The sequence below is a fragment of the Schistocerca nitens genome, chromosome 6 (genome assembly GCF_023898315.1).
Source record: "Schistocerca nitens isolate TAMUIC-IGC-003100 chromosome 6, iqSchNite1.1, whole genome shotgun sequence".
Lineage (NCBI taxonomy): Eukaryota > Metazoa > Arthropoda > Insecta > Orthoptera > Acrididae > Schistocerca > Schistocerca nitens.
This window is the reverse complement of record NC_064619.1, coordinates 497,082,664-497,108,793: the sequence shown is the minus strand read 5'-3', so window position 1 is coordinate 497,108,793 and position 26,130 is coordinate 497,082,664. Positions and strand designations below refer to the sequence as shown.

At 39.0% G+C, this 26,130-nt stretch overlaps 1 protein-coding gene across 1 annotated transcript in view; it reads left to right on the top strand.

The window, feature by feature from the left end:
• LOC126262301 (activating signal cointegrator 1) overlaps positions 1 to 26,130 on the top strand; it is a 131,852-nt gene that overhangs the window by 32,837 nt on the left and 72,885 nt on the right. The window contains exons 2-4 of the mRNA XM_049958839.1: positions 1,517 to 1,635; positions 20,828 to 20,979; positions 21,913 to 21,994. Of these exons, the coding sequence (XP_049814796.1) occupies positions 1,517 to 1,635; positions 20,828 to 20,979; positions 21,913 to 21,994 (353 nt within the window). The remainder of the gene's footprint in view (positions 1 to 1,516; positions 1,636 to 20,827; positions 20,980 to 21,912; positions 21,995 to 26,130) is intronic.

Sequence of the window (26,130 nt, the reverse complement as noted above, 5' to 3'; positions counted from 1 at the left end):
GAAGTAGATGCCTGCACAATTCCTTTGGGAATTTAATGGACAACTTCTTCACACATTTTGACTGCCTGTTGAGGTCTAAATGTGACTCTAGTGCAGCAATGTTTACTGAAAACTTGGCTACTTATATTCAATCATACAACGTATACAATAGTTGTACAGCACAGTCATGGAGTTGGTAAGTGTACTTGTTTCACGGTTCCCAAAGACTGCTATATATTGCATATCACAAGTGAGAACTCCAGAATTTTTATCTGTCATCAAAGGCAACATACCAACTACCTTTGAGAAATCAGTTTAGGTTAATAGAATCAAAAAATGTTTTTTTTTCTACATTAGGTAAGACTAATCTCTTACTTGTGAAGGCCCAAAAAATATTGTTGTGTTGAAAACAATATTACTGCATTTCAGCTTAAGAATTTGTCATAAAAATATATAAACTACTGGAGAAGATAAAGAGAGAAAGAAGAAAGGAAGAGCTAGAGTATGATATGTCACTAATAGAAAATTCTTGCAGCCACCGAGGTGTGTAAACTTTTGCAAGGTGTTAGGTGTGAAAGAGATAAAGCAGTAAGTTTTGGTAGTACATATGTAAAACAGATAAAATCTGTTGATATTTTGATAGTGGAATGGCTTAGCAGTAAGTTTTGGTAGTACATATGTAAAACAGATAAAATCTGTTGATATTGTGATAGTGAAATGGCTTTTGTAATTCAGTAGGAACTGCTCCAGGAACTGTTTCAGTAGGAAATACATTATGTCACTAACATAAAGTTTGATAGACAAACGATATGACTGCTAAATGCATAGGTAAGCAAATATTCAATTTGAGAACTGGGGATGTATTCTCATGAATAAAGTAATGTAATAAACTGTGTGGAAAGCTGAAGATGGTCACAAATGAGCAATTTGTTACTTCTCAGTTATCTCATAAACCACCAACTCTGAAGACTAAAAGAGCTGATAAGATTTGTAGCTTACCATCTGATTTGAAACTAATTTAGTTGGCTAGTATGAAGAGATCAGTTACTGTTGTGGATTACAAGCACAATGTTTTTGATGCCAAATTTTGAAACGAGTTTTTGTAACCGCAGAAAGAAATACCAAACTATTCAAGCCCTCTATAATTCTGTTTTGTGTTAGATGTGGCTTTTCCAAACTATGCTTGTCTGTGCTTGCAGTGGATGCTAACAGGAAATGAGATTTACTTTTCACAAATGAATGTGATGTAGGAATTGAAGATTTACTTTTCACAAATGAATGTGATGTAGGAATTGAAGTATGGAGAAATGTATTTTTTGTTTTCTTTATCACACTGCATAATTAATTTCTCAAATTTTTTGTGAACATTGTAGTTGTAACACAAATATTAATTGAAGTGGACCTAATTACCTTTTGTAAGTGTGTATCAGTGTATTCTTTCTTCTATTTTGGTTCCAGTGGGATATGTTAATCAGTTTGTGTATTTGTATTTCCATTATAGTAACAACCAAAAGTAATTGTTGTTCCTTTTCCATAGGTATATTGTGTCAATAGAAAATCCAAGAGATTTGAAAGAGTACTTGGGTACATTGATAAACCTGAATGATGCTCAACATCTTCAGTTCTACACAGAATTACTTCAGAGGCGTCATGGTGGTAAGTTACTTCCCTTCATTGTGTGTGTGTGTGTGTGTGTGTGTGTGTGTGTGTGTGTGAGAGAGAGAGAGAGAGAGAGAGAGAGAGAGAGAGAGAATTACTGACATGATATGATGCTCAAACATTTTTATTACTGTGTGAAAGGGAATGTTTGTAAGCAATTGTTTCCTTGACATATAAAGTTATGAAGTATATTTTTAAGTAATACTTCTAATAAGCACCTACATTTTTAAAAATGTAAAACAATATATGTATTTCTGGTTCAATGAAATCTTGGAAAGGCCTGGGTGGAATATAAACAATGGAAAGTGTGAATATAATCATTACCATATGTTTGAGAAGTTTAGTGGTTGACCGACACTTAAACAAGATCTTTTCCTTCAAGTTAACAACAAAAATTTTTAAAATTTATTTATATTTTCTTTGCTCAGAGCCATCAATGGCTTTTGCAAACCTCATAAGTATTAGCAGCAAAACTGGTTGCATTTTACATCTATTTTATATATTTATTACAGTATTGCAGATGAGCTACTGGTTCATATCACAAGGAGTATTTTAAAATGCATTGAATGAATATAACAATTTTCTGTCAGAAAAAAATTGTAATTTTATTGAAAGTAATTCCTCTTAAATTTTACTAGAGAGTTTTGTTGTTCAAACTGTTGATGTATCAGTTCCAACCTGTTGTTTTAATTTTTTTCTTTGCAGGAAGTAGTTATATTTTGTCTAGTTTTGTGATCATGTATATCACAGCTCCTAATAGCTTCAGTCTGTTGAGTCATGAAAATGTAATTAGTTTAAATATCTGTAAAAAATAAATGATTGATTATTAGTGCTGCAGAAACACTTTATGGCATGCTCTTCCGTAACAAGCAATACTCTTTTTAAGTGAATGTTAGCAGGACAGCCCAATAATTCAGTCCTGTAGTTAGGAAGGGGGTAAATAATCCATTGTATACTATTTTTAATGTTTGCCTAGGGACTATCTTTGTGAACTGGCTAAGGAGATAAAAGTTACTAGGGATTTTTCCACATACAAAATTATTGCATGGGAGTTAAGAGATTGTGCACTGTCATTAATACAAGGTTCATCATGGGAATCATGTGGTTTTTCAAATAAGATGTACTTATTCAGTTTTGCTCAACAAAACTTTTTTTTGCAATATATGGTTTATGTTGATAATTTCATTGTTTCATTTACATTTTGAAGATCACATAGTACACATAACAGCTGTTTACCTTTGTGCATGATTCTAGCCTGTCCTTAAAACTCATCAATTGACATCTCTCATGGAATACAAATGATTTCCTCTTTGGTTATCACCTTCAGATCTTCAAGACAATGTTGCTACTTAACATATACTCTGGGCTTGAAATATCCTCACAAAAATATTAGGGAAGTGAGGAAGCCAGTGAAGATTGCCATATATGGAGATAATGTGGCCTGGCCTGGAAACAGATTCTGTAAGACAGTCATTTAATTACAAGCTGTGTATGCAGTTGCACCACCTTGTTAAAACTGTACTCTCCTCACTGTCCAACTGTAACATCGAAGTGCTTGGGTGGAGGTGGGTTAGAGCATCAACATATAATGCCCACAGTATGTGAGGGAACTGACCATTTATAGTTCTCTATTGCACACACACCCACAATTTGTTTGTTGTGTTCGGACATGTGTGCTCTATTGTCAGGGCCAAGTGGCCTCTTTTTTCTGTTATGGAGTCAGTTGTGTTGAAATTTACAACCCATCTCAAAATGATGTTGAGGTCTGGAGCAGATTGGCAGCTGAGAATATTAAAATAGGTGCAAAGTCACATTGTGTCTCCATCACACTCATTGTTTATGAAAAATTGCGAGAGAGAAAACGTATGCTGCTTCGTATTCAACACAATCTGACGACTTAACTTCCAACTGTAAAGGACAAACTTAGGCCACCCTCCATTCTCTGAGGCTAATCACTCAACTTGACTCCCCAGTACAAACACATCTGGGTTCCAAGACAGACCCTGTATGCACAAGGAAGAGAAACAAACAGCGGATTGAGGCCAGAGGTTCAGCGTGCATTACTATTTCACTGTTGGGTAGAAAGTTAGTAATCATATGTAATTCATTTGAGAGTTTATTGTATTGCGTAGGATTTAGTTGATATGTTGCTAGAAGGTAACTGGATGGATCTGTGACTGAATATAACTTGAGTTTTTTTAGAAGTAACTTATGGTTTACTAAGTCGAAAGCTTTCGTTAAGTCCAAAAATATCCTTGCAGTTGGCATCCTCAGGCCCAACAAACAGCACACTTAATGGAAGAACTGTGTTACTGCTGTGGTTGTGCTTATTTTTTTCTTAAGTTGTGCTGAGAATCTAAAGCAGTTTGTGATTTGTGACAAAGGCATTAAGCTGATACATGATAAAACTTTTAAATGTACTTCTAAATGTGGGAATTAGTGATATTGGCCTGCAATTGGAGACAACTTCCTTACTTCTCCTTTTATTCACCGATTTCAAAACACTCAAGATTAGAACAGTTTGATATGTTTCCTCTGCGATTGTCACGTAGGTAAATTGTGGGATTCCTTTTTATATACAGCTTAGTAGTTGCCCTGGAAATGCCTTCCTATTCAGATGAATATTTTTTTTCTTTTGCATGTTTATTATTTTGCATTCTTTCTGTTCATTTATCTCTGTAAATTCAAAACTTAGGAGAAGAGAAATAATCACCAAAGATATAAAATACAGTATTGAATTTTTCACAGTGTTAGAATCATGTCTAATTCTGAATGGTTATATGTTCAGTTTGTTGGGATATTTACATTTGTCATTTAGCTCCCAGAATTTTTACTTGAGTTATCAGACTACTTTCCTTTACTGTTACTCTGATTCGTAAGATTAACAATTTTAATTATAAAAGTTTCCTGATCCTAATTGTATTTTGCCTTAAAAAATCTGCAGAGCAGTATCTTTATGATGCAGGTTTAGATCGTGTATACTCTCTCTGAGTCTTATTAGATATGAAGGGAATTTCAGTCTAGAATGCTTCCGTTTTTACACCGTCATACTATCTTCTGGATTTCTCTGACAGGTCAACAATAGTCATAACGACTCAACAGAACTGAATAGAATTCATTCCATTTGTTGTTGGACCCTTCCACTTAGTGCACAGAATCTCGTTTCTCCTCTGCTAGTTTGTATTTAAAGGCATCAGTGTTTAAATTATTCAGAGTTTGTTTCTTCAGAACAACTTTTGTTGTTTTTGACGCTGTTGAATTTTGGTACTCTGTTACCTGACAAAAGTGGTTAGAATAATGAAATTGTAAGTTACTGTAAGTTTTGTTACCTATAAAATTTTTGCTGATTACAGCGTAATCTGTTGTAGTGTGCATGTGTCTATTAATCTAATGTCTGAGCTTACTATGCATTTTAAAGAATATATTACTCAGTACATCAGTGAGCTTAATGTTTATTATACTACTAGCTGAATAGTCAGCAAACTGTGGGTATGTATTTATTCAAATCTTCTATTAGTGCATCTCTTCATTCTCCCTCTCTCTGTCCTCCTCCTCCTCCTCCTCCTCCTCCTCCTCCCCCCCCCCCCCTCTCCCCCCCTCTTCCCCCTCTTCCCACCACCACCACCACTACCACCACCACCTCCTCCTCCTCCTCCTCCTCCCCCCTCCCTCCCTCCCTCCCTCACTCCCTCCCTCCCTCCCCATCCCAAATTCTTCTACCCCGTTTCTCTTTGTCCACCACCCTCCCACTCTCTGTTCATCTGCTCCTCTCCCCTCTCACTGTCCATCTGCTCCTGCCCTTGTCTCTCTGCCCACCTGCTCCTTCCCCCTATAAGTCAATCTTCTCCTCCCTGTCTCCATGTCCTCCTACTCCAACCCCACTCTCTGTCCATCTCCTCCCCCCTCTCCCTATCCATATCCTCCTCTTCCCTTTCTCTGTCCGTTTCACCTTCTATCTGTGAATCTCATCTCCTCCCCCCTTCTCTCTCCACATTATCATCTCCACCCCTTAGGAAATTGCTGGTTCTTACCCTCATACTATTTCTTTCCAGATACTAAATAATATGTGGTAATATGTGTACCAAATTTGCTTGAAATAAACCATATGGTTTAGGAGGAGATGTTTAACATAGGTATATACATAGATACATACATACATACATACATACTTACTTTCTTACTTACTTACATATATATGTCCACTTCTGTAATAAATATGGATTTGAATTTGCATCCAAAATACATCACCAAATACAGTAAGGATAGCACACTGGAGTTGCATTCGGGAGGACAACTGTTCAAACCTGTGTCCGTTCCCTAAATCGTTTCAGGCAAACGCTGAGATGGTTCCTCTGAAAGGTCACGGCCAATTTCCTTTTCCAACATGAGCTTACACTCCATCTCTGATGATCTTGTTGTCCACAGGATGTTAAACACTAATCTCCTTTTCGAGGTCACAAGGACCATCCTGTCCAGCTACACTATTAAACTGTCCACCAGCTTTTGGTGGGCTGTATACACCAGTAATTTTGAAACTTTCTGATAGATTAAAACTGTGTGCTTGGGCGACACTTGAACTCAAGACCTTTGTTGTTTGTGGCCAAGTGCTTCTGTGAAGTTTGGAAGCTAGGAGACAAGATGCTGGCAGAATTGAAGCTATGAGGATAGTGTGTGAATTGTGCTTGGGTATCTCAGTTTGTAGAGCACTTGCCCATGAAAGCCAAAGGTCCTGAGTTCGAGTCTCTGCCCGGCTCACAGTTTTAGTCTGCCAGGAGGTTTCATATCAGCACACACTCTGCTGCAGAGTGAAAATTTCATTCTGGAACCAGTAATTTTGTTTCATTCACTTTACACCATTGTGCTATCGACTGGGGATCTCAGATTGTTTCCATGTTTCTAATTTTCCAGAAGTCTTTTGACCCATTCCTCACAAGCAGTTTCTAATCATGTTTTGTGCCTGCAGAATATTATCACAGTTGTGTGATTGGATTTGTGATTTACTGTAGAAAGGTCAGAGTTCGTAGCAATTGACGGAAACTCATTGAGTAAAACAGAAGGGATATCTGTATTCTCGAAGGAAGTTTTAGAGACCCTCTGAAAGAGGGAATACTAAATTACACTTGTTCATCCTCTTCTGGAGTACTGCTGCATGGTGTGTGATCCACATTAGACAGGATTGATGGAGGACATTGAAAAAGTTCAAAGAAGGGCAGTTTTATTTTGTATTATCATGAAATGTAATGAGAGTGTCACAGATGTGATATGCGATTTGGGATGGCAATCACAAAAACAGAGGCAGGATCTTTTCACGAAATTTCAATCACCAACTTTGTCGTCCAAACTCGAAAATATTTTATTGGCACCCACATACCAAGGAAGAAATGATCATCATAATAAAATAAGAGAAATCAGAGCTTGCATAGAAAGATGTAATTGTTCATTTTTTCTGCGCATTGTTCGAGAGTGGAACAGTAGAAAAATACAGCAGAGTCCTGCTAATCCGAACCCTGGTAATCCGAACGTTCGGTTAAGCCGAACATGAAAAATGTTAGTCTAAATATGGAAAACTGTGTGGTAAACTGTTGTACATACACACTATTTTAATTTACACAGTACAATAAACCTTGTTAGAAAAATTGGCAAGAAAACATTAGGTTTAAACAATGCATAACAATGAAAGAAAAGCTGTCAAAGTTACTAAAATGCAGCGGACATTTTATCCCTACTTTTTATGTGACAAAAACTCAGTCATTGTTTTTTGGCATAATGAAGATAGTCTGTTATATGTCGCATAGTTGCGCCTTCGTCTCATAAACATGAAATCATCCACTGCTATCCACTCATCTACACCTCCATCACTAGCTTCTTCACATCCGGGGATTGTCTGTATCATTTGTAGTAGATTTTCCTCTTCATTTTCAACTAGGTTGTCCTGAAATTCAAGAGATGTTCACAGTTTTCTCCACGATTTTCTCAGTGTATTTTCTGAAATATTCTACCATGCCTCAGTGGCCCTATAAACAACATCCTTCATTTGGTCTTTTCTATTTTGGCCACTGAAGGAATGCATTCACCTTGGATCAGCATTCTTAAAAATTGTTTTCTGTAAATCAGTTTTTTAAGTTTGCAGCACACCCTGGTCCATTGACTGTAGAAGTGGTGCAACATTCGGCAGCAAAAACTTCGTCACAATTTCTCCATCACATAATTCCTCAGTGCTGGGATGAGATGGCACATTATCAGTCAAAAGGACTGCAGGGGCAGACAAATGATTTTCCTTAGAAAACTGTCGAACAGAGGGAACAAACTGGCCGTGAAACCATTCTTTGAACAGCTTACCATCTGTCCATGCTTTTTTGTGATTGCGATGATATACAGGCAGGGACTTCGTGTTGGAGTTTTTAAAAGCTCTGGGTCTAGCAATTTGCTGATCGGCATTAAAGGCAGCTTGTGATTACCAGCAGCGTTGCTGCACACTAATAAAGCCACACAATCTTTGCACATTTTAAACCAGAAGCATGGTCTCCTGCTTTTGATACCAGGCTTTTTGTTGGCAATGCACTAAAATTAAGGCCAGTCTAGTCAGCTTTATGAATTTGTTGGAGAGAATACTTTCATTCTCTTATCATTTTTCCAAACTCACCCAAGTATTCCTTCGCTGCACCACGGTCAGAAGATAGCTTCTCTCCATTAATTGTTAGCTGACAGATTCCATGGTGTTTCTTGAATCTGTCCAACCAACCCGTACTTGCACTAAAAAACTCATCACCATTCATTAACTTGTTCAGGTAAACAGCCTTCTCCTGAACCAGTGCTCCACTCAAAGGAGTTCCCCTTTCTCTTTGCTGCGTAAACCAAAGGAAAAGAGCTTCATCCACATTATCGTACTGGAACCGTTTCGAAGCCTGCCGAATTTCGAGTGTTTTTCCCGAAGATGTTGTACAGGACTGTTCAAGCTTCACTGGGGTCTTCTTCCAATCACAAATGGTTGCTTTACCAACACCCAGTTCGATTGCCAGTTTAGATGCATTCTCACCCTTGAACAAGGTCTGGTCCTAATTAGTTCAGATTAACGGGACTCTACTGTAATCTGAAAGTGATTTTGACTTTACTGTAATCTGAAAGTGATTTGAAGAACCCTCTGTTGGATGCTTAAATATTGCAGAGCAGATAATGGAAAATCCAGGATGGAATAATGACAAGTAATGAAAAAGGATATTGCTACTCGCCATATAGTGGAGATGCTGAGTTGCATATAGGCACAACAAAAATATTGTCAAACAGTGCTTTTGACCAAAGAGGCCTTTATCAGAATAGACAACGCACACACGCGCGCGCGCGCACACACACACACACACACACACACACACACACGTGTACAAACACAGCTCACACACACGTGACCACAGTCTGTGTCTGCCAAGGCTAGACCAGGTGTGGCATCTCTGCTATGTATTTAGTAGCACCTATCCTTTACATAATATTTTTGTTGCGGAGTAGTCTTTGAGATGTAGATGTGAATTATTGTGGAACTCAACACATGTAATTTTGTCACAGAAGAAGCTGAATAACACTGTGGTGTAGTGGTTATGATACTAAACTGTTGCATGGAGGGTCATGAGTTCAAAACTCACCTGGACTGTACAGTTTTAATTTCTATATTCGGTTCGAGTACATTCTAGAAGTATCTACAAATGACAAGAACCATTGTACTGGAATGTTCTGTAGTTGTATATATACTGAATGTGTTCTGGCTGGAGGCAGTTTGCTCTGCGCCCTTGTATGTGCAAATGCTGAATAAACCTTCGTTAAGTGAAGTTAGTGTATGTCATTCAGCTAACTGCACCTTCTTCTATGTGACAATTTCAGTTGATCCATCTTTGGTATGTTGTTCGAGAAGATAATTTTTTTAGCCGCTGTTGGCCTATGTACTCTACTCCTACACCACCACCTTTGTGACATTGATTACAAAACTATTTACTAGTAAGTAGTCTTCTAATTTGTAATATATTGTTTCACTGGATTTTAGCCTTTGTTCAGTTATCACCAACACGTGGTGGCTATTCCTCTATAAATATTTGCAATAAATCAAGGTTTTTTTCTGAGATGATACATTCAAATGAATCATTATTAAGGGAATTATCCATTATTGTTGATTGGCCATTTTGCAAGAGAACCATTTAAGTAACAATTTTTACAGTAATCCATTTTCTTAATTGCCCCTTCGTGATTGACTGCTATGTTCGTATCTTTCCTTATAATAATGTATTGTCACTGTGCACAGTGGTTCCTTATGGAATCAAAATTGGTTAATCACTGGATAATTATTTCACAGCTTGACAGTACTCAAAGTGTACATGACTCTAGTACATCTGAACTACATACCTCAAGTTTTAAATTTTGGTTTTAAGAAATTATTCACACGGGAGGACTGTACAAACATACCGTCGTTTGACCATTGCATAGACTCCCCACACCGGCCGCCATGGCTGAGCGGTTCTTGGTGCTTCAGTGCGGAACCGTGCTGCTGCTGCTGTGGTCGCAGGTTCGAATCCTGCCTCGGGCATGGCTGTGTGTGATGTCCTTAGGTTAGTTAGGGTTAAGTAGTTCTGAATCTAGGGGACTGATGATCACAGATATTAAGTACCATAGTGCTTCGAGTCATTTTAACCATTTAGACTCTCCACAGGGAAACATAGTAACAGGCATCCCTGACATATGAAACAACTGAAAGAGTTGAAAGCAAATAAGTCACGAGGTCCAGGTGGAATCCCAATATGGTTTTACACAGGGTACTTTACAGCATTGGTCCCTTAGCTAGGTTGCATTTATTGTGAATGTCTTGCCCAGTGCAAATGAATGGATAAAACGCATGTGACTCGTGTATAACAAGGATAAAAGAACAGATCCACAAAATTGCAGACCAATATCTTTAACATTGGTTTTCTGCAGAATTCTTGAGCATATTCTGTTTGAATAATATAAATTTGGTTAAGACAGAAAAACTTCTGTCTGCAAATCAGCACTGACTTAGAAAACATTGCTTGATCAAAACTCAGCTTGCTCTTTTCTTGTACAGTATTCTGTGACTCTTGGATGAAGGGCCACAGGCACGTTCCATGTTCCTACATTTCCTGAAAGTTTTTATACGGTGCCCCAGGGCAGACTGTTGATGAAGGTCTGAGCATATGGAATGGGTTCCCAGATACGTGAGTGGCTCAAAGACTTATTAAGTAGTAGAATCTAGTACATTGTCCTTGAGAGAGAGTGTTCATCAGAGACAAGGCTATCATAAGGAGTAGCGCAGGGAAGTGGGATAGGATCGTGTGTGTGTGTGTGTGTGTGTGTGTGTGTGTGTGTGTGTGTGTGTGTGTGGTTTGAGGTTTTCGGGTGCTAAACAGCATGGTCATCAGCACCCAAACGCATAGAAACAGGAACACATGCAGTGAAGGGACGAAGACGGACAGAGAACAAGGAGAACAGCTAAAAGACACAGACCTGACGCAGTTCCAAATCCTCACATACAGAGGCAAAACAAGAGGAGAAGAAACGCACTAAAAAAGGAAAGGAAACACAAGGAAAAGAGAACAGAAATCGAAGTGAAACAAGTAGGTAATTGTGACTGGCGGACCTCTTACCTAAAACCTGGGTGAGCCAGTCACCCAGCAGCACATTAAAATCCTCTCCCTAAAATCCGAGGCAACAAATTAGACAGGACACAAAACCGTAAGACCTTAACCACAGTCGTTGCATCGTCTTGCAAAATAGAGGGCAAATCCGGTGGCAAGGAAACCACCGCCCTCTGGTCAGAGAATAAAAGACAGTCAAGTAAAATTTGGCGGACAGTAATCTGGACGCCACAAGCACTGCAGATTGGGGGGTCCTCCCGCCGGAGTAAAAAACCATGCATCAAGGGACTGCCCGATGCGGAGGCGAGTGAGGAGAACCTCATCCCGCCTGCATGACTGGTAGGAGGTACGCTATGGCCACGTGGTGGCCTTGACCAGACGCAGCTTATTTTCACCGACTGCCAGCCATTCCTCTTCCCATTGACGCATAACACGAAAACGCAAAAGGGAGGTAACAGCATGGAGGGGGACGGCACATTCAACAACGTGATGGAGGGAACATGCATCTTTGGCAGCCACATCCGCCAGTTCGTTTCCCCTAATACCCACATGCCCCGGCACCCAGCAAAAAGAAACCTCCTTCCCCTGCCGTTGCAGGTGGAGTAGGGCATCATGGATGTTTTGGAAGACCGTATCCGCTGGGTACAAGTGTTGCATGGTCTGAAGGGCACTCAGGGAGTCAGAACAGATGAGAAACTTAAGACTGGGAACACATCTCATCTGCTCCAATGCCCACAAAGATGGTAAACGCTGCAGGAAGCCGTAACTTGACGACTCGATCAGGGAAAACAACAGCAGAACCAACAGAGTCCCTCTGTTTAGAGCCATCCGTAAATACTGGTACATGGTTGGGATGGTGGTTTAAAATATCATAAAATAAGGAGGTAAAAACAAATGTAGGAGTGCAGCTCCTCCGGTACTCTGACATGTCTAAAAGGACGCTGGGCCTCTGGAGCAACCAGGGAGGCAGGCGGGTAAAACCCTGGAGTTGGGGTGCCACACGCTCCACACCAAGGGACTCAAGCAAATGCTTGGCATGAATCCCAAATGGTCTCGTTGCCCTAGGACGACTGGAAAAGAGACATTCCATAGGCGGTCGGGCAATGGTAGGGTACGCAGGGGAGGTAGGACAGGCAAGGAATTGACACACCCGTCGTACCATGAGGAGTTTCTGCTGGATGGTGAGCGGCGGTTCCCCTGCCTCAGCACACAGGCTGGGGATGGGACTGGTACAGAAGGCACCAGTGGCTAGCCTGATACCCTCGTGGTGTACTGCGTCAAGAATCTTCAGATACGAAGACCTCGCTGACCCATACACGGTGCATCCATAGTCAACACGCGATTGGGCAAAACCCTATTACACTGCAGCAGACACGCCCGATCTGCTCCCGTGGACCGATGGCTCAGACACTTCAAAATATTCAGTGCCTTCAGGGCCCGTACCTTGAGGTCTTTAAGGTGCGGCAACCACGACAACTTGGAATCAAAAGTGAGGCCCAGGAATCTCAAAGTGTCGCTAAAAGGAAGAATGGTGTCCCTCAGACGCAATTCAGGAGAGGTAAAAATACGTCGAGGACAATTAAAATAAACACACACACATTTGTCTGCAGAAAAGGTAAAACCCGTCTTCGCAGTCCATGCCTCTAATCGCTTTATCGTAAGCTGCAACTGCCGACTATCAGTGACAAGACCGGAGGAAGAACAGAAAACAGCAAAATCAGCCACAAACAAGGAGCACTGGGCAGGACCCCGCATAGTGTACGTGATACTGTTAATGGCGATGGCAAAGAGGGTGACATTTAAAACGCTTCCCTGAGGAACACCATTCTCCTGCACGTACAAATCAGATAGCACATTACCAACCCGATATCGAAAGAGGCGGTGGGAAAGAAAGGACCGAATGAAGATGGGGAGATGGCCATGAAAGCCCCACTGATGCGAGTTGATTGAAGATAAGGTGGCGCCAAGTAGTGCCATATGCCTTATTAATGTCAAAGAATACACCTAGACAATGCTGGTTACGTAGGAAGACCTGCTGGTCTGGCCGCCTCAAGCAGGGCCAAGTTGTCTATAGTTGAACGACATTTCCGAAAGCCACACTGAGAGTGGCTAAGGAGCTGCCTGGTCTTGAACAGCCAAACCAGGTGACGGTTGACCATGCGTTCCAACATCTTCCCGACACAGCTCGTCAGAGCAATACTCCGATAACTACTGGGATGCATTCGGTCTTTCCCCAGTTTGAGGAGGGGAATCAAAATCGCCTCCCTCCAGGAGTCAGGGAACGTGCCAGATAACCATATCATATTAAAACAATTCAGGAGAACTTCCTTGGGTGGCAGCAACAAGTGCAGCAGCATGCTGTACCGGATTTGATCATGACCGGGCGCAGTATCATGAGCCAGAGACAGCACCGAATCCAGTTCCCACATTGTGACGGGGCAGTTGTAGGGTTCAGAATTTGAAGACCGGAAGTCCAAGTGACCCCTCTCGATGGCAGTGCGGTAGCGGCAGAAATCTGGATCACAGTTAATAGTGGCGGTAGATTCCGCAAAATGCGTGGCCAGTGTCTGGGCAATGGCTCTCGGCACCATGAGGAGACATCCCTGATGCAGTAATGCCGTGACAGGTAGTTGGCTGCATTTCCCGGAAATCCTCCTGATGGCTTCCCATACTTTCGTAGAACTAGTGGAGCGGGAGATGGAATATTCTCTGTATACATAAATGATGTGACGGACAGGATAGAGATGGGAAGAAACTGACAGGTTAAAACCGATCCTGTATTGTTGTTTCTGAATAACGGAAATTTTTCAGTGCTTATTGTGTCTCAGTTGTAATAGGTTTTTTTACTTTTTACTAATGATCGGGTGAAAACCTGATGTATCAATTTACCATTGTAGTAGTGCTAAAATTTTTGATTTTTAAATAAAACTCTTTTTCTTTTTTAAAAAAAGAGTAATGTTTATTTATAAAATTTCCATTGCTTTGAAATATTGGGTTGTTATAGAAAATGGGAAAAGTGATCAGTGCTATTTCAACATCAACGCTGAAAGTTAGCAATGAGCAACAGAATTGGTACAGCATTGCTCAGACAATGTGGTATGGCTTACTAAAGACGAGGTGCATGCTTGTGCAGTGTGCAAGACTTGGCCACACCTGGTCTGTCATTGCTGAGGCAGTAACATACCTGTTGTCATGTGACGATGTCAGAAATGGTTGGTGTCTGCACACATGCTGGGAACAGCACAATTGCAGGGATAAGAAAGTTGTTGGGTGGACCATTTATTGTTTTGCCTGTCTTCTACACTTAATATTAATAGTTGACCTAGAGGATGTTAATAATGAAATTTTAAAATGTCTAATAAGCAGTATGAAGTCAAGTGTCACATTTGAAAGGTAGAATAATGTACTTATGGAGAATTTTAGGGTGGAGCATGAAAGGGAGGTTACAGCAAAGGGAAACATAGTGCTTTTGGTTTAGTCAGTAGAAACAAGGTGGAATACCACTTGCTTTATGTTGGAAAGATTTGTAAAACTGTCACCATTGATTGCGTTAGTGCTAGCCAATGCTGCATAAAAAATGCACCATGGGTGATTTCTGGTGCAGATATTGGATACTTCAATGCCTTTCGACAAGTCCACAAAGGAGATTTTTGAAAGGGAGTACATTACAGAACATTTTGTTATTCCGCTATTCATCATTCTCAAACATGCATTAAGAAGTCTCAATCCTAAACATAGTGCATCCAGAATCCTACCTCAAAAGCATATGAGCAACGCTGAAGAGGGAAGTGCAGAAGTATTACGTTCCTGTGTGGTGCAATTCTACACTATCAAACTCGTGGTTTAAAAATTGTGCATGAAAGCCCTCATTGCCAGATAACCATTGCAAATTGAACCAAGAGGTAAATATCTACTTGGACGAAATTGGTAAACTTTCATGTTTGCTTCAAAGGGACAGATGCTCTTTGGTCATCACGTAATCAGCAAGTAGCCAAGAGTGGTGTAATGGGACCTGGAAGTTTGTTTCTGAACGAAATAGAGCTTTAGTTTCATCGTCATTTACTACCTGAAGCAATGATCCTCTTTTTTTTTTTTAGGAGCGAAATAAAATACATATGCCAGGTTTGTCATTTGTGGCCCAAAAAATTTCTCTCTGGTAGGAAGTTTGTGGGTTCTGAAGGTGATATAATCCTTCTATGATGTTATTTCTGGTGGAAGGAGCTGACTTGTCAACATATTATAGAACAAGTATTTATGAACATACTGGACAGTGATGTTGGCCAATGGATTCATTTGTTATTCAAATTTTAACTATTGTGACGTAATTGTTCCTGGTCAGTGTTAGTTTTGTCAACAAAAAGTCACCATTAATCATATTCCTGTTAAAAGATGAATAAATTTATTTGACTATAAAATGGATTTTCCATTTGAAACAATTAAAGGAAAAAATCTACTAATTCTAACATAAAATATTATTTGTCTCCCATTTTTATAATAAAAGAGAAAGGAAATTATGACACAAATAATACATTAAAACCATAGCATATCATTTATAGTTTGGAAACAGATAACTCAACATGAAGAGTAGACTTCTCCAATCTCAGTTTTCACCTTTTAGCACTGACTGTTCATAATCCACAAATAGTGGTATGATCCTTGATTACAACTTGAGTTCTGAGAAGAGTTGAAAAAAATTAAAACCAATATATAATTACTGTCATCTTTTGTTTTTTCCTCGTTACTTTTTGAGAAAAGCAGTGAATGAGGATGGACTAAGTTTTCTTTTATTTACATAATTTATTTGGTATTTTGATTTTACTTATGCTGAAATGTACGTGGCAGAAGGCTGACGAAGTCTTCGAATTTTTTCAATCTTTGTTTACTGTCTGCATTGTACTTCTGAAAATAATTGCAACGAAAAAACAAAAAATCAGTTATTTCAGAAACAACTTAAATGAGTGGATTTAACAGTCAGGTCAAACTGGAGATGTAAAAAACCGGTACAAACAAAAACCGGTTCCTTCAGTGGTAACTTGACATCCCAACGACAGGTTGAGTAGCAATCTGCAGCTCTTTGCTGTGGTGTATTGAGAGGTATCATCATTTAGAGACTGTAGGAGGATAGAAGATGACTTTGCCAAAATCCGAAGGTGATGTGAGGAATGGCAACTTGCTCTAAATGTAGAAAAATATAAGTTAATGCAGATTAGTAGGAAAAACAATCTTGTGATTTTCAAGTATAGCATTATTAGTGTGGTGCATGATATAGTCAGATCTTGGAATATGACTGTAGATGTAGAACACCAGTGTGATAGCCCTTTGTCCTAAAGAAAACCTCTATATTGTAGTTTAGGACGACTGAATGCTCCTCCTTACTACATTTGTTGCACAGTTCACTTATCAGATTACTAACTTGGTCTTCCTGTTCCTCTTTACAGGCAAACCATGGCATGTGTGTTCATTATGGTTCACTTTAGCTTTGTCTTGCATATGTGTATAATTAAACGTATTAATGATATGGTTATAATAGAGGGAAACATTCCACATAGGAAAAATATATCTAAAAACAAAGATGATGTGACTTACCAAATGAAAGTGCTGGCAGGTCGACAGACACACAAACAAACACAAACATACACACAAAATTCAGCTTTCGCAACAAACTGTTGCCTCATCAGGAAAGAGGGAAGGAGAGGGAAAGACGAAAGGATGTGGGTTTTAAGGGAGAGGGTAAGGAGTCATTCCAATCCCGGGAGCGGAAAGACTTACCTTAGGGGGAAAAAAGTGTATGTTTGTGTTTGTTTGTGTGTCTGTCGACCTGCCAGCACTTTCATTTGGTAAGTCACATCATCTTTGTTTTTAGATATATTAAACGTATTAAGTTTTATTAGCTCGGAAATATATACTGAATTTCTTTGTTTTTTTACACGCTACCATTGTGACAAATCATATTGCATTGACATGTATGTGTGGATGACATTCATATTAAATAATTCTGGCAATAAACGTGCATAACATTGGAGGGCTGTCTTTCTATATACATCATTTCTGCTGCTTATAAACACAGTATGATTAACATTTTTCAATTTATTTGTGTCTGTTGCCATAAGCTTAACATTCACAAAAACAGAATGTCTTGTCAGTTCGTGAATGCTTGTAGAGGGGTCTTTTCAGTGACTGTTCGCATAAAGTAGGAGTGCTGTGGTGCATCTTTGCATGGGAAATTTCCTTTTTGAATCTTTATTGGGAGTTTTTTCATTACTTTTTGTATAGCCTGTGTTGGTTGTATTACCACAGAGTCAGGCGTAAATTTATTTGATAGAGATATCTGTGGAACTGTTCTTATATGTTGTGCATGCTTACCCAAAGGAATCATTTCATTTTTGGGTCAATGGAATGAAAATTGAATCTAATCTAGTCTCACATTTTTTTTAGAAAACTCCACGTTTTCTGCAGGGAATACCCATTAACAATCACATCATCACAGGCTAGGCGATGTTTATAATCTAGTGTTGTATATATCTATCCAAGTCTTTGACAGTCACTTTAAACTTCTTCATATTGATTGTCTCTAAATTGTCTGTCAACTCACTTATTATATTTTTCCTTTGACCTTAACATGTCGTATTATTTGATTTTTGTCACACTTAGTACTTATCGACCACATATTCTCTCATTTTTGTCATTTATACATTTCAGTGTTGCTTTGACACGTTTGTTGTGGTACCAGCACATGCAGTCTACTCACGGGATTCCCCTTCTCATCTTGTGCAAATTTTACAAGCATCACTGTCTTTTTTATTTATTTATTTATTTATTTTAAGAAACTGAGACATCATTACATGTAGTTGCATTGTTCCAGTACTGCGGCCTGATTGTATAGTGGTGTACCTTGACCTCTTTCCATTATTTGTTATTAAAAGTGCTTGATGTCCTAGTTACTGCACTGAAACAAGGAAGTAAGGAAATATTTCCTTAATTCTTTGACTAAAAGAGTAATCACCTTACAGCAGGTAGAAAACACATATAAAAACTGTTGCTTAAATTTCAGATTGAAATTCTAACAGTGTGTTGCTCTCATACACACATGATTGGGAGTGAATTATTTAATACATTTAGAGTGTTTCAGGTGGTGTACATCTACTTGCTAGAAGGGTAAAAATAATGACGAAGATATCTGTTATAAGTGTGTCAATATGGTTCAAATTTTAACAGTTTCATTTAACTCATGGAAACAGAATTAAGTGAAATTTATGAATCGCTCTCCTGACTCTGCAACAAATATTGTACATATCATTTTTCTGATAGTCTATGTAGTTTTCTTAAAAAAAAGGGGGGGGGGGGAGGATGGCGGCTTTCCACACACCAAACACAAAAGCTGTATTCGTTGTGTGTCTGTGTTTCCAGTCTAACCAACCAGAGATTGAAAATAGAATTTGGCTGTTGTGGATCATATGTTTAAAAGTTGATGGATATCCTTTTTCGGTTAATCATAACCAATCTTCACAGCTACTAGTACACCTGCTCTCTTTGACTTTCCCACTAAATAGGAAAAATTCTTACAGATTATAGCTGTGCACTTCCCTAAAACTTAATCTCAGACACTTGTCTTTCATGGACTGTGCAGGCATGCATCATTGCGCAGCTCAGAAACTATAATCTGCTACTATGTCACTCCTAATTAAAAATTTGTTGCTCACCACACTGCAGCTGTAGAAAATTGATGCACAACTGTTTCTCAAGTCACAGGGGTATTTATTTGCTTTTTATCCATGTAGTTACTGTTTAAGACAAGAAACAGGTTAATCTTTGGCAAAATAAGTGTACACTGTTTATGGGTCATTACTATCTTTTTTGTTATTGGAGCTATTGTATTGACCTTCCCAATGCTTACACATAAATCATTGCAGTTAAGTAATATTTACTTTAATTTAGAATGTCTGAGGTTGAAGAAATGAGGCTTTAGCTTCAGTAGCCAGCTTTCATAAAATTTTTCGTACACATTATGCAGATTATTCAGTTTTCTTCTTCATCTTTATTACAATCCGTTCTTCTGATATTAATAACCAGATTGCTTCTTCCATTTGTAGAAAACTGGTGATGCTAAGTATTGCTTCTCAGTATATTTATTCCTTAATGAAATTGGCCATAAATAATATATCTCTTTTCAAGCCAATAGCTCAGTTCATGGACTCAGTACTAGAAATAGAATAATCCTCCCAAAGACTTGAAGTAACTAATGTTAGTCCAGTAACATGCTCATTGTTAAGGAACACGCATTTTCTGTTTCTTGCCAACAATAATAAACTTCAGTTTAAGAGGAGCCTAAAAAATTTATTGGTGACTAACTCCTATTCTATTGCAAATTTCTTAGTAGAACCGATTTATTTACATATAGTGTTAATAACATTAGATAATATGAGTGTTGCCAGCACATCTCTGGTGCAGAAATGTGATCATTGTAAGTAATTGTTGTAAACTTTTTTCTCTTTGATGATGTGTGTCTACAATAGTGTAAGAATTATCATATGCTCTTCCAGTGTATTGTATATTTACACATTTTGTGACAAGTTTGTTATTACCTCTTGAATAAAAATGTTTTTAACAATATTATGCGAAGGAAAGTTCCCACTCACCGTATAGCAGAGATGCTGAGTCGCAGATAGGCACACCAAAAAGACTTTCACCACAGTTAAATCTTTCGGCAATTGGCCTTTGTCAACACCACACACACACACACACACACACAAACACACGACTCTCTGAATTGTGTGTGCGTGCGTGCGTGCGTGTGTGTGCGCGCTCGCATGTGTGTCTATTGTTGTTGAAGTTCAGTGGCCGAAAGCTTGAATTGTGAGAATCTTTTTGTTGTTCTTATCTGTGATTCAGCATCTCCACTATACGGTGAGTGGCAACTTTCGTTCTCATAATATTGTTACGTTCCATCCTGGATTTTCCATTGTTTGATGAAAAATATTTTTAATTTTTTTGACTTGTTCTACATCCATGAGGACCATTTCACTTAGGATCTGTGGAAGGGAATTAACATCTTTTTTAAAATGTACCTTATGTATTCTCTTTTTGACGTTTTCTGCATCCATTAGGATCTCCTCATTTTGGATCTACGGAACAGAAAGGTACATCTAACCTAATATGTACCACTTCGTTTAAAATCCTGTGCTATTATTCAGGGGCTTACAGGATCTTGATATAATATGATTCCATTGTGGTGATATGAAAATTTTGTCATGCTGGATTCATAAGTTTATTTTCGTACAGTCCTGCACTTAAAAAGTAGTTTTAATAATGGAATAGTTTAGTACTGTTCCTTTGTATAGAAGATAAGAGCAGTGATGAAGCACATGTGATTAACTTGAGTGTGAATAGTGGATGGTAAACTCTAGTTTAAAATAAATCAATTGTTTCAGTGAACTTGTATGGACTATTTCATTTTATTTTGTAGGTAAGTTTTTGAATAACTTCTAATAATTGGTCTGTCTTATAGCAAGTAAATCGCCATGTTCTGTGTTTACTCATGCCTTTTTTTGTTTCACTCTTAGGATTAGATAGTGGCTCTGATTTGCAGAGCTACAGGAAATCCAAGGAAGAAAATTATGTTACTCCAAAAGACACGGGGAAGAAAAAGAAAGAGAAAGGTAAAGCGAATAGAAATCAGGATGATGGAAGTCGTGCAGCAAAAGATACTGTGAAGGTATGTTTTATATTTGAAATGAATATGCACATTGCATTTAAGGCTAGAAAACAATTTCTTGTACTTATTAGAAGGTTAAATAAAATGTTGAGTGTATTAGGTGGACATGGTTTGTCCTGAGAATGCTACTGCCCAGGTTTCGTTAGCACTGTAGAGTTTTTACTCCTTCACTTTATATCTTATTCGGGAATAGAACAAGACAGAGTAGAATAGTTGGTGAAGTGGTGTACTTCTTCAGCTGAGAACCTATTTTAGTTTGTGCACTTGCACTGTGTGTGTGTGTGTGTGTGTGTGTGTGTGTGTGTGTCACTAGTAATATTGCTTGCAATCTGCATACCAAAAGCAGTAGCTAGTCTTATTCATATCAACATGATAATGAGAAGTTCTTGGTGGAACGTAATGATGGACACCGCAACAACTTGCCCTATGGTTGAAGCATTGAGTTGTCATTAGACACATAAACAAAGCTGAAAAATATTGCTGAGCTTTTAGATGACATCCTTTTTCAGAACTAACTAGTACAGAATTAAAAACACACACACACACACACACACACACACACACACAGAGTGCTGATACCAAGCAGTTGGCCAGGACAGTATAGTTATACATGTGTATGAGAGTGTGTTTATCCAGTTCTAGTTTGAGCTGAAGGAGGACTTTGTCTGATAACTAGGAAATATTTAGAGTTTTGTTTATGTTCCTGTTGGCCACTCAGCACTTCAACCAAAAGGTGAGTTTTTACCTGTGCTCCTTCCATTAATTATTTATAATATCATTAATTTTGCTGTCCTTATAACAAGACATTTAACTACTGTTTCTAATATGTGAACATTGCATGTGCATAGAAACAGTATTTAGAATGTATAGTTCACTTAAAGATACACCATTATATCAAATGTATTATAACTAAAATTATGTTATTCTGTACAGGAGATCACAGCAAAGAGGAAAACGAAATTTATAAACCTGTACTCTCAAGAAGGCCAGGCTAAAGATGTTGTTTTGCTGAAAGGTGTGTGAGCTAAACATATTTAATTGCACATGTAAAACTTAATTATAGGATTTCTTCTTCTTCTGCGGCACTGCATCTTATGATGAGTCTTGGCCTCTTCAACTATCTCCTTCCATTTATCCCTGTACCTCATTAATGATTTCCATTTCCTGTAGCCCATCTTCCAAAGGTCTTGTATGACTCCGTCCTTCCATCTAGTTTTTGGTCGACCATGTCCTCCCTGTCCACCTGGCTTTCCTTGTAAAATCTTATTTGGTATTTCTGTATCATTTGTCTGTGCCATGTGTTTACTCCATTTCAGACTAGATGATTTCATAATTCTTCTAACAGGCTGATCTTCATAGATGGCATGTAACTCATGGTTGTATCTCCTCCTCCATCTTCCCGTTTCGTAAATTAGGCTGATGATTTCCTAAGTATCCTTCTGTCAAATGCGTCCTGCAATTTGGCATCCTTTGCTATTGGAGCCCAGGTTTGAGATGCGTCTGTAAGCATTGGTCTGATCAGTGTTTTATAAATGGTTAATTTTGTGGTTGTAGGCAGGAGCCTTGAAGATAGAAACTTTGTTAAGGTGAAATAAGCTTTACTGGCTGCAATTAGTCTGTGCTTTACTTCAGGGGGTATCATTTAGACTGATTAAATCGAACCCAGGTACTTGAAATGATCGACTATTTCAGAGGTATAACCCCCTGTTATTTCAGCTGGCATGTTCTCCGTGTGCACTTTCCCAGCACTTGTTTTCTGCTCATTGATACATTATGTGATCAAAAGTATGCGGACACCTGGCTGAAAAAGACTTAAAAGTTCATGGCGCCCTCCATCGGTAATGCTGGAATTCAATATGGTGTTGACCCACCCTTAGCCTTGATGACAGCTTCTACTCTCACAGGCATAAGTTCAATCAGGTGCTGGAAGGTTTCTTGGGGAATGGCATCCCATTCTTCATGGTGTGCTGCACTGAGGAGAAGTATCAATGTCGGCTGGTGAGGCCTGGCATGAAGTTGGCGTTCTTAAAACATCAATCTAGGCCTGTGCTGTGATGGTGCCACACAAAACAACAAGGGTTCAAGCCCACTCCGTGAAAAACACGACCACACCATAACACCACCTCCTGCGAATTTTACTGTTGGCACTATATGCTGACAGATGATGTTCACCAGGCATTCGTCATACTCACACCCTTCCATCGGATTGCCACTTGGGTACCGTGATTTGTCACTCCACACAATGTTTTTCCACTATCCAATCATCCAATGTTTATGCTCCTTACACCAAGCGAGGCGTCGCTTGGCATTTACCGGCATGATGCGTGGCTTATGAGCAGCAGCTCGACCATGAAATCCAAGTTTTCTCACTTCCCACCTAACTGTCATAGTACTTGCAGTGGATCTCAATGCAGTTTGGAATTCCTGTGTGACGGTCTGGATAGATGTCTCCCTATTATACACTACAACACTCTTGAACTGTCGGTGGTCTCTGTTAGTCACCAGATGAGGTCGTCCTGTACGCTTTTGTGCTGTACATGTCCCTTTACATCGGAAACAGTGGCTCTAGGGATCTTTAATATAGGAGTGTGGAAATCTCATGTACAGACATATGACACAAGAGACTCCCAATCACCTGACCACATTCGAAGTCTGTGAGTTCCGCAGAGCACCATTCTGCTCTCTCACGATGTCTAATGACTACTGAGGTCGCTGATATGGAGCACCCGGCAGTAAGTGGCAGCACAATGCATCTAATATCAAAAACTTATGTTTTGGTGGGTGTCCAGATACTTTTGATCACATAGTGTTTTTAGTCCTGTATTCCTGCTGGCCTGTTTAAGGGCAGTGAATACCTCTTCCATTGCCATCAGAGTTCTTGCTGATGTGTTGATGTCATCTGTATAGGCCAACATGTACACAGATTTATGAAAAGTCGCCCCCCCCCCTATTCAAGATATTTGCTTCTCTCGTCACCTCCTCCAGGGCTGTGTTGAATAGGTGTCAAGCCAGATCATCACCTTGCCGTACTCCATTTTTAATTTCAAAAGTATTGAACAACATTCCTCCAATTTTTATGCTGCCTTGTGTTCCTCTCATTGTCATTCATACTATCTTGATCTTGGTGATTTGCTGTGTGCATTATGTCACTGGTTTCCAATGAGTACAAGGGGCTGTTAATTAAGCTGCTTTTAGTATTTTAATAGTCGCGCCCTGTAGTACAGTGTTGGTATTCCCGCATGGAGAGCAGTGTATGGTAGGATGGTGTAGGAAACATGGTAGTATGGTTAGAAAGCTCGCTAGTAAGCTTTCTTGACAGTCTGTCATGGTGGGTGCATAGGCAGTTAAGTGTCGGAGGGACAAAACAACAGGGAAATAGCAACCTTGAAAGATGTTGTAATGTACCCCCTATTTGATTTGGGAGAGGAGACTGGAGCTCTAGATGAAAAGGAATGTGGCTGGATATGTTCCATGTGCCACAATGGAATGAGTAGCAGTGCCACTATTGAATAATCACAAGTCAAGATCTGTGATTTTTCGTTTCCATTAAGCCTAGTTTACACCAGAGTGATAACAAGTGAACAAGCATTGGGGAATGAGAATTTTGGCTGGTGTTAACAGTTGGTGAGTATAAGTAATCTACATCCATTTGTGTTTGTTCCACATTCTTCAGTGTTTGCTGGTGTTCCACTGTTTCTCATTCCCTTAAGAAACCAACAAAGGAAGGTCATTCCTTCTCATTTTTGCGCTAGCAGGACATAAAGCTTTTTCCTTCTATGTTGTCTGTTTCTGTTGACAAAAGTTGCATGTGTGATGGAGTGTTCTGAAAAGAATGTAATGTTGCTTATAGAAGAATATAGATATCACAGGTGCTTCTGGGATCTAAAGAGATCTACAGTCCAAATACCAAAGGAAAATAAATGTGATTGGCAGAAAATTACCAAAAATCACTCGAAAGTCCAACTTGGGATGCAAGAAAGACAGTAAATTCATTAGATGCATGCATCAACAGGAAATAAAGTGAATTAGCACTAACTTCATGTTTCTTTTTATTCCAAAGGAAACTTCCATTAATTTACTTGCAAGAGACAAGTGTAAGTAGCTATGTATTTGCTGATTAATACAAAAAAATGTGTGAAAGACTAACCATTTTCATTGCTTACATTCATGTTAGCTGTGATTACATGGCTGATGTATCACATCTGTGTTAGAAATTTTTGATGATAAATAAAAATTGTGTGCCCTCTAATAAACTAAATAGCATATTTTTTTCAAGTAGCCTATGTGACAGGTCATATGTATATTTTACATTTCATTAATCAAATTTTATCAGCATTATCTTCCTTAACACATTATTTAATAAAATCCTTGAAGTGCAATGTTGTTACATTCCATCCTGGAGTTTTCATTGTTTGATTAATCATTGAAGTGCTTCACGTAAGTTACTGCTGACATCAGAAACTACCTGAGATATATAGCAGCTATTGAAATCAAAAACAGTCACTACAGTGATGGAAACATCTACAGTTCCTAATCAGTGTTGTCATTCTAGCCTATCTTCAGGTTGTGTTGGTTTTTGATAATTAATGTTCTGCTTTTAAATTTCCAACTCAATTGTAATGAAAAGTGAGCAAAAAGCATCAACCAACGTATGTTCTAAGGAAAGACGGAACTGGAATTCAGTTTTAAGTGCACTACCTCCAAGCATTTTGCACTTGCAGGCAAAGTCAGACACTTAAATTCCTTTTTCCTGTGCAATTTTGCTTACTTCTTCTGAAACAGTGGTCAGTGTAATTCCCCCAGAACATCAAAGTTTTGCATCATGGGTCTTACTGTATTGTGTTATATTCTGTGTGCCAGTAACAGTTTTGATTGACTCTGAACACGATGTGACTATAAGCGTACAAATCCAAGTCTAAAGAGCTTCAATGTGAGAGAAGTCCAATAACAAGCAGAGTAACACATGCTCACAGAGTACTGTTACATAGGCAATATAATAGCTGGCGAGTGGCAGCTGGATGGTAGGAGAACTGGCTTAAATGTCATCACGTGATACATCAGCTGGTCACTATGGCACTGGTGAAGGCAGCACCATTGGCAGCCCTTGTTATGCTGCACTCTTTTGCGATGGATGGTGTGCCCTGATGTGCT